This window comes from Ascidiella aspersa, chromosome 9 (genome assembly GCF_963924565.1).
Source record: "Ascidiella aspersa chromosome 9, kaAscAspe10.2, whole genome shotgun sequence".
In the NCBI taxonomy this organism is placed as follows: Eukaryota; Metazoa; Chordata; class Ascidiacea; order Phlebobranchia; family Ascidiidae; genus Ascidiella; species Ascidiella aspersa.
Window position 1 is genome coordinate 20,266,624 of NC_139455.1, and position 14,133 is coordinate 20,280,756.

The window sequence follows — 14,133 nt, forward strand, 5'->3', positions numbered from 1 at the left end:
TGTCCCAATACTTCCTATACCATTAAAAGTCTAAAATGCTTGCGTGTATGCCTATTGGTAATACTAATAAACTTGTTTTCTAACATTACAAAAACTTTCGCGGCTCACTTGCAGTGACGTGCGGTGAGGTTCCTAGATGATGAGGCACTAATTTTTCGAGTCACGATTTTCTTTAACAACCACAAAAACGGTATCGTAATAATAAAAATAAAAGTTTGAACTATTTTTGTTTAGCTTTTGCCATTGTATGAACTGGTTATCTAACACAAATAAATATGGTAGCAAACCGTTTCGAGCAGCAACTGACTAAGTTTTAGCGCAATACTCAAAAATTATTCAGAGAGCAAAAACAAAATCACCAAAAAGTACAGTAGTAAAACCACATTAATATAGCAAACGTAATAATGACAGCATCTTTAAGACGTAACAGTGCATGACATTTGATAGCGTGGCAAGCCTGTGATGGACTGTTGTGGTAGGCTACAAAACAAATTATTATTAAGAGTACAATATTTATAAATTTTAGGGTGGCCATGGCTAACCTGGCTACGCCTGTGACAGCCACACATCCACTCCTTTTTTTACCAATCTCTTTGAAAGTTGCGTGTTATTTTTTTTGTCCAGTCGTCTGATGCAAAACTTTTAAATTGGCAATAGGTCTGCCTTTATTTATGACTTCAACTTTAGAGCTTTACACTACTACAAGAAGTCAATGTACACGCACTATCGACATTTAAGCTGGTCAAAGAAAGGTTTCATTGCGTGGACGTAATAATTGAGGGCTGAGGCATGCCATAGCTAAATCGTTCATTATGTTTTCCGAGAGAATTAGCGAAAGAAAAAGGCACGCATAATGCAATGTATGGCACTTTTGTGATCTGAAGAGAGGCACGGCTTGTCACTGCCCTCTTCGCATATTCAATGATTTTGACCGCGCGAACTCTTGATATGAATAACGCAACAAAATAGAAAAAAAATAAGAAAAAAATAAAGCACGCTTCAGGTATAGAAACGTAAAATTTGCGGTAGAGATTAACTAATACAACATTTGCTTTGCAGGACGTTTGTCTCACTACCTCCCCTGACTGCACGTCCCTGCTCACTTGACAATCTCTCGAGGCAAACTGGTGTACCGCGGCACACAGTTTGTGAACATAGTTGCCATTCTAGATTATTTTAATCTAGATTTAGATGTTTTGGTTTGAATCTAGATGTAGGATTACGCAATCTAGATGTTAGATGTTTCTTTAGATTATTATAAAAAAATATTGTATAATCTAAATTAGTGACAGATTCGCTATTGACGATAAATATTTCAGTAATTTCAAAAGTTTTTTTTTGCAAATTGAAAAAAAAAAATGATGAGATATAAAATCGAAATTTCAGTAACTCGTCATGTTCAGTAAAATGTTTTATAAAGCAGAAAATCTTAAATCTAAAGCATCAAGCAAGTCCCTTTATGCAACTTTATAGGGCATTAAGCTTTTAGTGTTGATTTTTTTGTCCAAAAGTATTGAATATTTTCAAAAATCATTTTTAGATTATTTTTTAGATTTCTCCTTAAAAATCTAGATGTTTTTAGATTATTTTTTTGGTAAATCTAGATGATTACTGTGAGAAAAAAATGGCAACTATGTTTGTGAATCACTAGTTTAAGGCGTTAGTTCAAGATGGTAGAGTGGGTGTTGTTGATAAAAAGCCTAATGTTGAAAATCGAAGTGGACTTTGTACAAACAGAAAATGGTTTGTACAAATACTTTTGACTCATGAACGATCGCTAAAAGCCATTTAGTTGTTTTGTTACTTCAAAAAGCGTTAGAATAGAGTGATCAAATGTTCAAAAATTTTGTGCAATAATATCAATCAAAGTTTTTGATAAACTCGAAGTGAGGGTTTAATGGACCTACCTTTATCGTACACATTTTTCCCAAACGTTTACCAAAATTGTACCTGCAAGAAAAAACAAACAAAAGCGCAACGGGGATACACGCGCTCGTGCTAAGACTACAAGGTGTATGTTTCGTTATTTTATTTTTTTGTTGATTTGCTGATTTAGCAACTGAGTTTAATGTAAGTATACCCTGAGTGCACACAGTTAGTTTCAACGTTGGGCAACATAAATGCAAGCATCGGCAAGGGAACAGAATGGGATATTAAAGAAAAAAATGGAAGATCGTTTTAAAAGAGGTAATTAAACTGGTATTTCAAGATTTTTACAAGGTTCAATCGAAAATATTACCTTCAAAGATAAAAGAAAGAAGTACTCCCCATGGCGCTAGTACGTGAGGGTTGTAAGCGTTGTGTAGTTGTTAAATGCCATCGAGGCGACCAGCAGCATCACTTGAAAAGAACGCCATTGTTGTATTCGTGTCGTAACAATGCGCAGCCAACACAACGGCACAGTAACAATCGGGCATCATTGTCGACCGAACAATCGCCGAAGAGAAGCGACAGAGGCTAAGCTGGCGTGTTGACATATACACACTGGTGTATATGGCGCGTCGGGTTATTACATATTACGGCTTCATGAGGTTTCAGAAATGGAAAAAAGTGTGTCGGGCATGTTGTTTTGCAAGCAGGGAGTGACAGTAAAGCAGCCCGCCACCGTCTTTGTTGCCCGTCTTCAGCGAAACGTCTTATCTTGTATCACCTCTTCGCAGGACAAGGTATAGCGTTGTCAGCAATAGCAACGCGCGTAGAGTGTACACCAGAAACAGTGGGCTGGCCGCTTTTTCTTAAGGTAGAAAAGATCGACGGGTCATAATGGCAATGGCCCACCCTGTGCCGGGCTTGGGCAAGCGAAAATACCTCAAGCATCGACAAGTGGCGTCGGCTCCGCCCGATATTATCCGCTTACGTCAAATGCTGAGGCCCTTGGATCCCCAAAAGACGGCGTCCATAAGGGTGAGTGCTTAGTCGACTGTATGTTGTAGCTTTTGTGCTGGCAAATCGCTGTCCATACAACGACTAGCGTGGAAGCTGTGCAGTTAAGATGGGCTTGTTGCGAAGGCGAAAGCTGCTCTTTCCGAAAATCGACACAGCCACTAAAGCGAAAAAGGCTGTTTTTAAAGATCTAATAAAGTCGGTCGAGGTCTGTATTTCCTGGAAAAGAGCTTCTTTAGACGGTGCCAACTATTTATTGTAACATCTCAGTGGTATCCTTAAACACAAAACGTTGTGAGACTGTCACAGAATACATATTTTAATTGCGCATAGATATGGCTATAACTGAAGTTACGCGATTTGCTTCTCGATTTATGCAGCGAAAATACAGCCTGAACAACCTACAAAGTTGTTGCCATAGCTACCGAACGAGAGCCCTTATTTACATGAACGACACTTAACGATATGTAGGCCTATAGTTTGTTTCAATATTGACGCTCTTTAAAGTTCGCGTTGCCACCGTGATTATTGCGAGACTTTCGTGAGCAAGTTCGCGTGAGAGAGTCCAAGGTTTATTTTAGCCTTTCCACCACTTCCTAATAATGCTTACCTAGTTTTCGAGTTGTTTCTTGTTTAGCAGTTTAAAATTTAGTAGTCCTAGGCATGACGTCCACCCAAACTCTATTTTTGCTCGTGTTAAGTACGTCCCATTGTATCCTCGGAAATCAACGTTATGGCAACTTAACAGTATAAACGTGTTTTTAACATCTGTGTAATGTTGCTTTTTATTGAAAGAAACACCTCTTCAACCTAATCTTAAAAAAAATATCCGTGCCCCATCCAAACACAAATACTAGATCCGCGCCTGTTGATGACCTCTGATTTAGACCATCGGTTCGGACCCCCCCTTTTCGTAAGTGACATTATCGTTTTTTGTTCGTTCTTATCAGGTTTTAACTCACCGTCCGAAGCTGTGTGTTTCTTCAGTGTAATTGGGTCACGCGTCTTGCTAATGCGAACCCAAAATTAAACGCAAAATGCCTTTTTCGTTTCTTGTTTGGTCGACCGTAAACGCAGGATATATTTTTTCTCTTTCGCCTTTCGTTCGGGTTGGCTGATTAGCAAGTGTGTGTTGGACAATTAATAACAAGGGCCCGCTTCCTCTTCGACAACCGTTCGTTTTTTCCCGTTTTGATGCTGTCTTTTGAACTCGATCAACGCTTCTTTACCGTTGCGCAGTGGAAGGGTGCCAAGTGCGTCGCGGACAAACGGAAAACGTATTTCAAAATATTGGACATATATTTTTTAACATTTTTTTTATTTACGGCAATGTAATAAAAACTTGCAAGAAATTTAAAAATATGCCGTTATTACCCCCAAAAAAACGCGCTCGCCTCGCTCGCCAGGTGTGCACATCGTTCAAAAGGTCATAAACACTCAACTAGATTGACTATTAAAGTGGCGTTTTTCCAGATGTTGCGCTAACCAAATAACACCGGGGAAAAACGGTCTTCGTTCAGTATTGCGTGTGGCGAAACACTTGCTTGTTATTTAGCGTAGTCCCGTACATGGATCTACCAAAATCAATCACACATATTTCACGGTCTTGTTTTCGTTTTTCTCCTGAAGTTAACAATTGCACACTAAGCGGTTTCGCAGCTGGCGCCTGGTAGGAGTGTCGACGCACGTTTGCGTTTTGCGTCTAAAAGTTTGCTTTTGCTGGACGTTAATCGGTTGTTTCTGATATTACTTATGACGTCATTATAATCGGTATTTTATGACGTCATACCTGTTACTATTTTATGACGTCATTTACGTAAGACAAAAAAGGGGAATTTCCTAAGTTGAAAATTCGGGACCCCCCTCTTTTTTGGATTTCTGGATACGCCCCTGAGGCCAAGTATAGTAGTACATTTTTTTTAAGCCGTTGAAAATTAAAAAATAACAGCCTTGCGCTTTTCTTAAAAAAACGTAATCTGGCTACATGCAAACTCTCGTTGGCTGTACAAATTGGCTGGTTGGCTAACAGATAGTTTGAAAGGATTTTCCCAAGCTGGCCAACTGGTTAAAACGACTCAAGTCTCTGGCCAAAAGAAAGCTTAATTAGCTATTACAGAACTGGCCATCACTTTGCTTTCCTTCAGAATAAGACAACTTGAAACAAACATTGCCTACACAACACATGTACACGTTAATAACCTAGATTGCCCGAATAGGATGTCGAATCGTTGGTACTTACATAAATTTTTGCCAGAATAACAATTTACAAGTGAGACAATGCCTGGCAGCTACAGTATATTCGTTAATCACCTAAATAACCGCTAAAAAGTTCGTATGATTACTGCATTGCAGAAAAGCGCCCGGGAGTCTTGGTCTAATGAGCTGGCGCGTGGGGCAGACAGCGTGACGACTTACGGTGGACTACACGCCAGAAAAGTCCTGGACGAACCTACGCAAGGCAGGGTGAGACCAACTTCGCCCAGTCGACAGAACAAGCCACACCCGCCCAAGTAAGCTGTTCAGCCATGTTTTGATTTGACGGTGCCTTCGTTTATAGAGCCGTAGAGCTGCCTATACTTTACGCTGATTTCGCTAAAACCTAATTTTTTTGTTATGTCTAAAGTTTTCTAGGTTCAAAAGATTTTGTTGGGATTGATATAGTGCCACCTTCTTCCCTAGTTTTAGCAATAGCGTATAAAAAAAAAACAGGGAGTCGAGCCGGAACCGAACCGGAACTTTATGAACCGATTTTGAAATAACGATGTTCGAACCGGAGCTGAACCTGAACTTTTAAATTACTCCGAACCGTAACGGGAACTGAACCGGATTCCGAAAAAATACTTGAACCCGAACCGAACCTAAACCGGAAAAGTCAAACGGTTCGACTCCCTGAAAAAAACACAACTACGGATCCCATAATTTTTCGCGCGATTTCCCCACCCGCCCTGGCTACGCCTATACATCTGCATCTCTAATGGAAACAGTTTGTCTATGTTCAGGTAAATCTGAAAAATATCTATTTTTTGATTACTTTAGATCAGGGATGTCCAACCTGCGGCCCCCCTGATATTTACGTGCGGCCCACCACTAATTCTCACTTTCAGTAACCTTTATTAAAAACAGTTGTTTCGAATATCATCAAAACGTGAAGATCGCGCAGTATTTGATGTAGGCATAATCTTGTGTTTTTTATAATCGAGTCTAATGTCGCATTTCAACATCCATCGAGCACTTTGTGCACCCATCATTGCTAAGTAAGATGTTTGTTTTTCTGAATGTGTGTTTTTCCGGACCGTTTTAAGGAAATATGTCAGCCCAAACATGTGAAAACTTAAATTTTTGCATATTTGCGCATAAGTTCACTCTCGAAGAACGGGTGTTTATAAGTTAGGTTGTTTTATGACGTCACGATATGACGCAACTTATGACGTCACCCCTTTAATTTGAGAGATTTTGCGGCCCATCGAAATTTTTAAAGTGGCAATGCGGCCCATTTGGCTAAAAGGTTGGACATCCCTGCTTTAGATCAAGGATTCTTAAACTGGTGTCCATGGACCCCGTGAAGGTCTGTGAGCTAGTGTTACGGGGGTTCTGAGGTCCTAATTGAAATATTGCCGTATTTTTAGGAAGTAATATTTTTTTCAAAAAATAAAAACAATTCAATTGAAAAAATAAAACGGTTTTCTACTGAACGTAATTAGAATCCATTTCGCTTTCCCAATTTTGGGAACGAAATCTGCAGATTTATAAAGTCTATTTGTATTGTGATGTAGATTTATGACGCCTTTTTTTTAATTTTTTTTTGCAATAGCCTACCGTGGTCCACGCGAAGCAAAAAAACTTTTAGAGGGGCCGCGGTAAAAAAAGTTTAAGAAACCCTGCTTTAGTTCCTTGGATACTTCGATATAGGCACCACAACAACTTTCTGTTCTTTCATGAATAGGCTATGTTGTTTAATAAATAAATTAGCTTAAGGCCTACCGCCTATGTGGAAAAACTTGCCGACAGTTTCACCGATACTATTATGGCCGCAAATACTATGGAAGCATAGTAAATTAATCTTTTTTTTGCTTTAATATTATTGAATCGAATTTTATCAAGTTGTGAATTGTTTACTGGCAAAACCTAAGTAACGCAGCGTTGGATCGTTTTCTAAATGCCTGTTAATCAGTAGGAATCGGATTGGCACCTATACCAAAATGTATCATGAGACCTGTACTGATATCAATACATAACCACTACCATCTGATAACGGGACTATGTTTGTGGCTGGTTGAAGAGTAACTAACTCTCATTGTTCTTATAATGCTTATGGTGAACAAAAATGAACAAAGATTCAGGAATTTCTAGAAGGCAGGTGTATAAGTAAAACCATTTTCTTGCCAGAACGATAAAAAATGCTCTTCTTCTTACCCGTAAAGCTGGATTTTAAAAATTATTTTACCAATCATAGCCATCTTACTTTTACCATTGCGGGAAGGGTTTATCAACAGCTTTAATGCTTTGCAAATCAATTCCTATCGTATGGTTACTTTTTTGCAGCGTTTTTCTGGTGACCAGACTGCGTCACGTGGAGGGCTGTCACGATCCGAACAAGACTGTGCAGCAGTACAGCGGTAAGACGACACAACGACCTTATGCTTAAATGGCAACCTTAACGACCCGCCACCAGATATGCCAACCCTTGCGCATATGGGCTGTTATGAAATTCGATACAGTCGTATGTGTATAGGTAAAGCTTTTCTGGCAATTGATACGGCGCTGATGCTCGTCTGGTTTTGTTCTTTATTTCTAACCTTTAACCTCGGAGTTGAGCTACGATAAATAGCGGGTTCATACATGTAATGTTTATTAACCTGTGGTTATTTACTCCTAATATAACAGTTTCGTAGGTATTTAGATTGGCACAATTTTGACAAAATTAGACGATACTTTGTAGGCGAAAAGTAGTGGCTATTGGCAGTTAAATGTTACAAATTTAAATGTTTATCCAAAAGCAAATATTGCTGTTATTTATTGCTGTTAAATGCAAATTTTAAGATTATTGTTGTTTATTCATTTTTATGGAATGCAAGTCACAACTTTACACTCTTTTTTTGAAAGGAACAGTAGAAATATATATTAAGTATTTCTCAAGGGTAACTAACTATACACTACTTTTTTGCAGCCCATAACAATGAAAAACAAACGTGGTTTATCGATTGTTACTCCTATGCCAGGCACCCTCATTTTAAGCCATATAAAGTTTACTGCTAACTTGACCTATGGAAACTAAATAGCTATTCTTACCTACTAATGTAAACAGGTAAAGTAAATCCCTTTGTTTAAATACACGGTTATATTATTTTAATACTTCAAGGTTTATAATAAATCAATTAAGGTTTTAAGTCACCTTTACAAATTCAAGAAATTAATGAAACTTCGCTAATCACTAAACTGCAAAATATTACCAAATGCACTAGTAACAGACTAACGAGGTCATAATAAGAAGCAAGTGTTTACACCTAATAATATGAAACCTTTAATCAAATGAGGTATTGTTTGTCACAATCTTTGATTGTTTTATACGTCATAGAAAGTTTCTGCCCAATTACATACATAGTGGAAAATGTCCAGGGAAAGCAAAGCCTTTACAGTACTTTAAAAAGCTAACCCCACTTGTTAAACGTTGTCGTTGCGTTTAATGGGTAAACACGCAGTAAATTAAAGGGTTTAAATGTCGGCACAGCAACAAAAGCAATGCCCAGCGGCGGAAGTATTAGTGCCAGCGGCACAAGTCCAGAATAAAACGAAAACTTGTACGGTTCCGCCAGGGGCAAAGGAGCGACTGGAAAAGTACGTGGCCAAAAATGAGAGCAAGGTTCGGCGCGCCCTGAACCGGTCCCCGCCGCCCCCACGGCCCCACACCACTGACGACCGGGCACGCATGCAGACCATCGTTGGCCAGGTGCCGGCCCAGGCGGCCGAGGCCTGGATTAAGCTCAGCAATGACAGAGGTTAGTGTCACAATCTCGTGACGTGAGAGTAACTTTTGGTATTTTGTTTTGCTTGTTGAAGTACGGTGTAGTAGGCTACAAGGCAAGGCAAGTCAGTTCGTATTTTAAAAAATACCTATACAATCTATCTAAATAAGTCACGAGTTTCGACGTTAAAAACACATTTAACAGTATGACACTAGTGTATTATTTAAATATTGAAGGGGTCTGTTAAATTCCATTTGGATGTATCGACTGTGTCTGTTGGAAATGCGTTTTCCTTTTGTCTGACTTTGTGGATTATTAACAGCAAGCAGTGAACGTTTGGGTTTTCAAAAAACTCATATATTTATTTGAACTATAATACGAGATGTACGTATTTTCTCTTTTGTGATTCTATAAACTTTTAGTTTGTTACCGCATACCTTTGGCATGCAGGACGATTTGTCTACCTTCGAAACGTGTTTTCCTGCAGTAAAAAGTAGTAAATCGGTATTATACATAGTTGCTACACATTACTTATCTGATGGTATTATGACTGGGCGTACTTTGGCCAGGCCAAGGGTACTGTTGCCCAATTATATAGTCAGAATAAAAATATATCGCGAACAGTTAAACATTCAATGAATTGTACACGTTCGCATTAATATTTATATCCAATATATTCACAAGTCGTATTATGTCACTATTTAAGTTAGCTTTATTCAGAAGAGCGCCCTTACAGTATGTTAGGCATTATAGCAGTGGTTCTCAGCCGGGGTACCGCGGCAGGGTGCCATTTTTAACACTTAAAGGTACCGAGAGATATTTTAAATTAATTATTTATGGGATTTCAATTTTTACTCTATCAGTAAGCTTCTTGGTACCATTATTTAAGTACGATGAAAGTGCCAAAAATTAAAAAGGTTTTGTCAACCTTGTTGCGCAGTTAATGTGCTGTTTCAATCTCGTTTACTGTAACGTTACAGTAAACCTCTCATAAAAAAATACGAGCAAGGGTGTCGCGAACTGTTGAGCAGTTAATGTGCTGTTTCAAACTCGTTTATTGTAACGTTACAGTTAACCTCTCATAAAAAAATACGAGCAAGGGTGTCGCGAACTGTTGAGCAGTTAATGTGCTGTTTCAAACTCGTTTATTGTAACGTTACAGTTAACCTCTCATAAAAAAATACGAGCAAGGGTGTCGCGAACTATTTCTACTTTATATAGGGTGCCGCAAATCAAAAAAGGTTTTATTAGCTGATTTCAGTTTAGTTAGCTGATTTAGAGTTTACAAATTCAAGCTAAACTCTTGTTAAAACCACCTTCTTCAGATAAGGCGTCAATCCGCAAAGCGTTCCTCGACGCCGAAACAGACATCAAAGCTCGTCTTGAATCAACCAGGGTGCCACAGGAGAAACGTCAGTACAGAAAACTGCCTCCTTCTCTGAGGCAACAACAGCAGCAACATCCCACAAAACCACAGGAGGAAATCTACTCGACTACGAGGTGGCTAAAGAAGGCAGGCCACACTGGTGAGTAGTCAACTGAAATAACTGTTAGCTAGATTTAATGTCGAAGGTTGCTATATACGGGTAAGTAAGGCGCTGGCCCTTAAGGCGAGGGCCGACGGCTGCCGAAGTCTCTTACATGTTTCTTGTAGCTTTATCTGACTCCAAGGAGCAGGCCGCTGAAAACCTGTCTTTATAACTTAATCTCGAACTCTAGACAGAGTTACTTCACTCTGTTGATATTGCTCGTTTAGTATAGGCCAATTCATCTCAGTACACACGATAACGTAACACGGTAATTCAGGCCACTAGAGCAGCTAGATAAAGCTGTATCCAGTAAAAAGAACATAAAGCCCGTTTGGGTGTTGGTCGCACATCAGTAGAAAACGGTCACGTGCATTGTGACGTCAAGTTGGGCTAAGTAGTGGAGTAATGCTTGCTACTTTGGGCTTCAGTAGCCGTACAATACAGTATCTAAAAACTAAGAAACTCAATTCTTTCGAGTCATTAGTGCATCAAGTCGGGCAATTTGTGTTAGAAAATATATTTTACCTAACAATCTTGCATCCTAACATTGACAGATTTAAAGAAATATATTCTGCAGCATTTGTTAAATCCTCAACATAGCGGTAGCAAATTGCTTTTATTGTAAAAAAATCTCTTTTTGTTATAAAGTTAAAAAAGGTGTTGCTCCTTAGTGTACGAAAAAAACACTTTTGCACAAAACCTGGTTATGAAAGCAAAAGCAGTACAACTCATTTGCTTCGTAACTAATACCTTTTAACTAATATTATAAAATTTGCAAGCAGTGTTTTTTGAAGCACATTACAAACAACCAGCAGAAATTTTGTTTTATTCCCAAAAAGTAAGATAACATTTGTTGCTTACTGCGGTAGGTATACTGTATAGTGACTTTAGTCCAATAAAAACCACTAGTATATTATTTTTTTTCTGCTTTATCAACTATAGTAGCCTAGTGGCGTTAAGTATTTCGATAAATTCACAAAAGTCGGCCATTGAATTTTTTTGTTACCGTATTACAACACTAAGTACCAGCACACGTCTAACACACCTTTACCAATTTCGATGCCCTAAAAAACTCACTTATTCTTCGGTCCTATTACAGAGACGTCGGCTGTTCACAAGCTGCTCGAGGCGATGCGAAAAGCCCCGCCATTGCCGCCGCCTCTTGAGGGACCCCATTTCCACATAACCGACTACTCGCCCATGTTTGGCATCGCGCCGCGCGTGCCCTTCTACGACTTTCAAATCCACCCAGAGTGGCACCAGCCCTGGCACAAGAAGTACAACGGCGTTGTCAACGCTTAGGTTGCCTAAACTACATAGATCGCCGACCACTTGTACAGTTATAGAGAGATGTTGTCGGTCTGCGGAATCGTCCCTGTGTTGTTATTGTCTGTCCTAAATTTAAGTAAAGAAAAAAAAATATGTGTATTATTGTAGCCCAGGGGTTCTTGAACTTTGTTTAGCGGGGAACCCTAAAAATTATTTTGGTTCGCCTGGAGATGACATAATATAAAAAGTACAAAATTGCTGTTTTCGGTCGATCCTATGCAAGGTTCGAAGAAACTGTTGGGTCTAAATCCATTTAAGAATAGACCAAAGCATGCTTTTAATTTTTCCTTTTATTTTGAAATGTCATCATATTTTTTAAGACTTTTTGGACCCTGGGAGTGGACAAACTCCAGATTAAGAACCACTGCTGTAGCCGATATCGTGACATACCGGGTTTTGTTTTGTCCTTTCCCGGTGAAGTTAGAAAATATTGGAATCCAAAAAAACTGTAATATCTTGTCTGGTTTAAAATAAATATAACCCCATCACCTTAAAGTAACCGCACTTTTGTGGATGAAATTATTACAAATCAATGAACATAACTTAATCATGGATATACTATGCACGGATCCGAATGTAGTTTGATAATAAATTGCACAACCAAAAAGGTCGAGTATATCGACGTCATCTTAACTAAGACGTTTTGATACGAGCTTTCAGTTAATAACTTAAGCAGATTACATATTTGTTGTTACAGTATATGGCGCTTCATAATTAGGTATAGTTACAAATAACTTTTGTTGATCGTAATGGAAAAAGTGCTAGGGAAAGAAACCTAAAGCTTGTAGTATACGCCATTTAATTCTGATTCAGCTCGACAAAGCTTGCAAAAGATAAACAGAAAACTCAAAGTAATAATTGATTTTCGTTTCACAACAAGTTTTGCGCGTTAAAAACGGTAACATTGCTATAAATTAAAGAAATCAAATATAAAAATGTTATAGAAATTAAGGAAATAAAATTAAATATAAAAATGCATTTAAAACAAAAATTTTAGATCCTTTTGAATAGCAATGAACCGCAAATCAGTACGTCAATAGTGGTATGCAGCAACCTTCAAAATGGGTGCTTCGGAATTTAGTCGTCAGAGACATGTTTTGTATCGTACACCGGCTTTTGTACGACCAGTTGCTGAAAAGTAGAAGCTGGCAATGGGATATGCTACTGACCGGGATTAAGCCGTGGCGTGAGATAACCGTGCCTTATTAGTTTCTGCAAAGAGGCTCTCGTACGGGCGCTGGCCCCGTTATACATACGTTGTGCTAACTTGGGGTCGGTGCCCGCCGCCTTTAAAAAACGCTGCACATCGGGCTGCGCCGTAATTTCGTTTAATTCGTCGTCTGACAGGTGTTCGTACTTTAATTCTTCGCCGGGCTCTGGCATAGCGCCCTTCGTATCATTTGACAGAGAAGAGTACTGGTCGCCCATTAGTTGTGTAAACTCGGACAGAAAGTCCCGGATTTCAGTATCGTTTTGGTAACGCACCATTGCCTCTTTGGGATTTATTTTCATATATTCGATGGCCTCCATGCATCTCGGGTCAGCCATGTATTTTCTCAACTTCTCATTGCTGAACACTTTGTTGAGGATTTCAGGCTTCAACCATTTTGCTTTCTCGTCTTCAATTTTCTTCTCTTTAGCCCGAATTTCTCTCTGCACATCTTCAAGTACCAGCTGGCTTTCCTTTTTCTCTTTCGCCTTGACCACATAGTCTATTCCATCTTCCTTCTTCATGGTTACCTTTTTACTCTTTGATGCACTTCCGCCAAAGAGAAAGCCCTTTTTCATTCCGCCGAACGATTCTTTGTTTTTCTTGACTTGGACCGGTTTAACTTCCACAGGAATCTCTTCCTCCTTATCTTCTGGGAAATAACTCCCACTGGATTTTTCCAATTGCACCGCTTTGATCTTACTAACCATTTTTTCCATGTCTTCCAGCGGAGGCATGTCATCATCTGCCATTATGTTCAATACACAGTTGAGTGTTACTGTAGCAAAACAATGTGGGAAATCTGTAATTTAAGTTAGATTAAAAATAGTACACAGTGCAACACCATTTTTTAAAACAATTTGACTAGTTCTATATTTTTTTTGAAATTTTAAGATATACTAGTGCTATTTAGTTCTTAAATCAAATGTTAATAAAATGATATCATACAGCTCACACATCAGATAAGATCTTCCTTAAATAAATCTAAAAAAACACTTTACAAGATAATTTTACTACAGGGGTTCTTCAGCTGGGGTTCCAAGACCTTTGGGGTGTACATATGCTAGTTTTAGAGGGTTTTTTTAGGGTTACATGTTAAAAAAAGTTAAAGGAACCCTATTTTACACACACACCAGCTTATAATAAATTTTTTTGGGAATGTCAGCATAAATAATGTTGTTTTGAAAAAAACTACCATGTACCCCCAAATATCTGGAAA

At 38.7% G+C, this 14,133-nt stretch overlaps 2 protein-coding genes across 3 annotated transcripts; one reads left to right on the forward strand and one right to left on the reverse strand.

The window, feature by feature from the left end:
- The first annotated feature begins 2,665 nt into the window (after nucleotides 1-2,665).
- Nucleotides 2,666-12,319, forward strand: LOC146133500 (uncharacterized). Of its 2 annotated transcripts, none has more exons than XM_083397085.1 (6): nucleotides 2,666-2,904; nucleotides 5,236-5,393; nucleotides 7,426-7,499; nucleotides 8,697-8,879; nucleotides 10,172-10,372; nucleotides 11,475-12,318. In XM_083397085.1, exons 1-6 carry the CDS (start codon nucleotides 2,764-2,766, stop codon nucleotides 11,675-11,677), a joined length of 960 nt encoding a protein of 319 aa, XP_083253211.1. In that variant the 5' UTR covers nucleotides 2,666-2,763; the 3' UTR covers nucleotides 11,678-12,318. The 2 variants fall into 2 exon arrangements, with proteins under 2 accessions (XP_083253211.1, XP_083253212.1); XM_083397086.1 differs by lacking the exon at nucleotides 2,666-2,904 and adding an exon at nucleotides 2,953-3,091 and having other exon boundaries at nucleotides 11,475-12,319.
- Nucleotides 12,320-12,807: 488 nt separating this feature from the next.
- On the reverse strand, nucleotides 12,808-13,702 carry LOC146133501 (uncharacterized). The gene has a single exon (XM_083397362.1). It carries the CDS (start codon nucleotides 13,664-13,666, stop codon nucleotides 12,866-12,868), a length of 801 nt encoding a protein of 266 aa, XP_083253488.1. The 5' UTR covers nucleotides 13,667-13,702; the 3' UTR covers nucleotides 12,808-12,865.
- Nucleotides 13,703-14,133: the final 431 nt, after the last annotated feature.

Coding starts and splice junctions, on each gene's coding strand:
- LOC146133500 (XM_083397085.1), top strand. CDS start 2,764: ATGGCAATGGCCCACCCTGTGCCGGGCTTGGGCAAGCGAAAATACCTC. Junction 7,500..8,696: donor GACTGTGCAGCAGTACAGCG/GTAAGACGACAC, acceptor CGGTTCCGCCAG/GGGCAAAGGAGCGACTGGAA. Junction 10,373..11,474: donor AAAGAAGGCAGGCCACACTG/GTGAGTAGTCAA, acceptor GTCCTATTACAG/AGACGTCGGCTGTTCACAAG.
- LOC146133501 (XM_083397362.1), bottom strand. CDS start 13,666: ATGGCAGATGATGACATGCCTCCGCTGGAAGACATGGAAAAAATGGTT.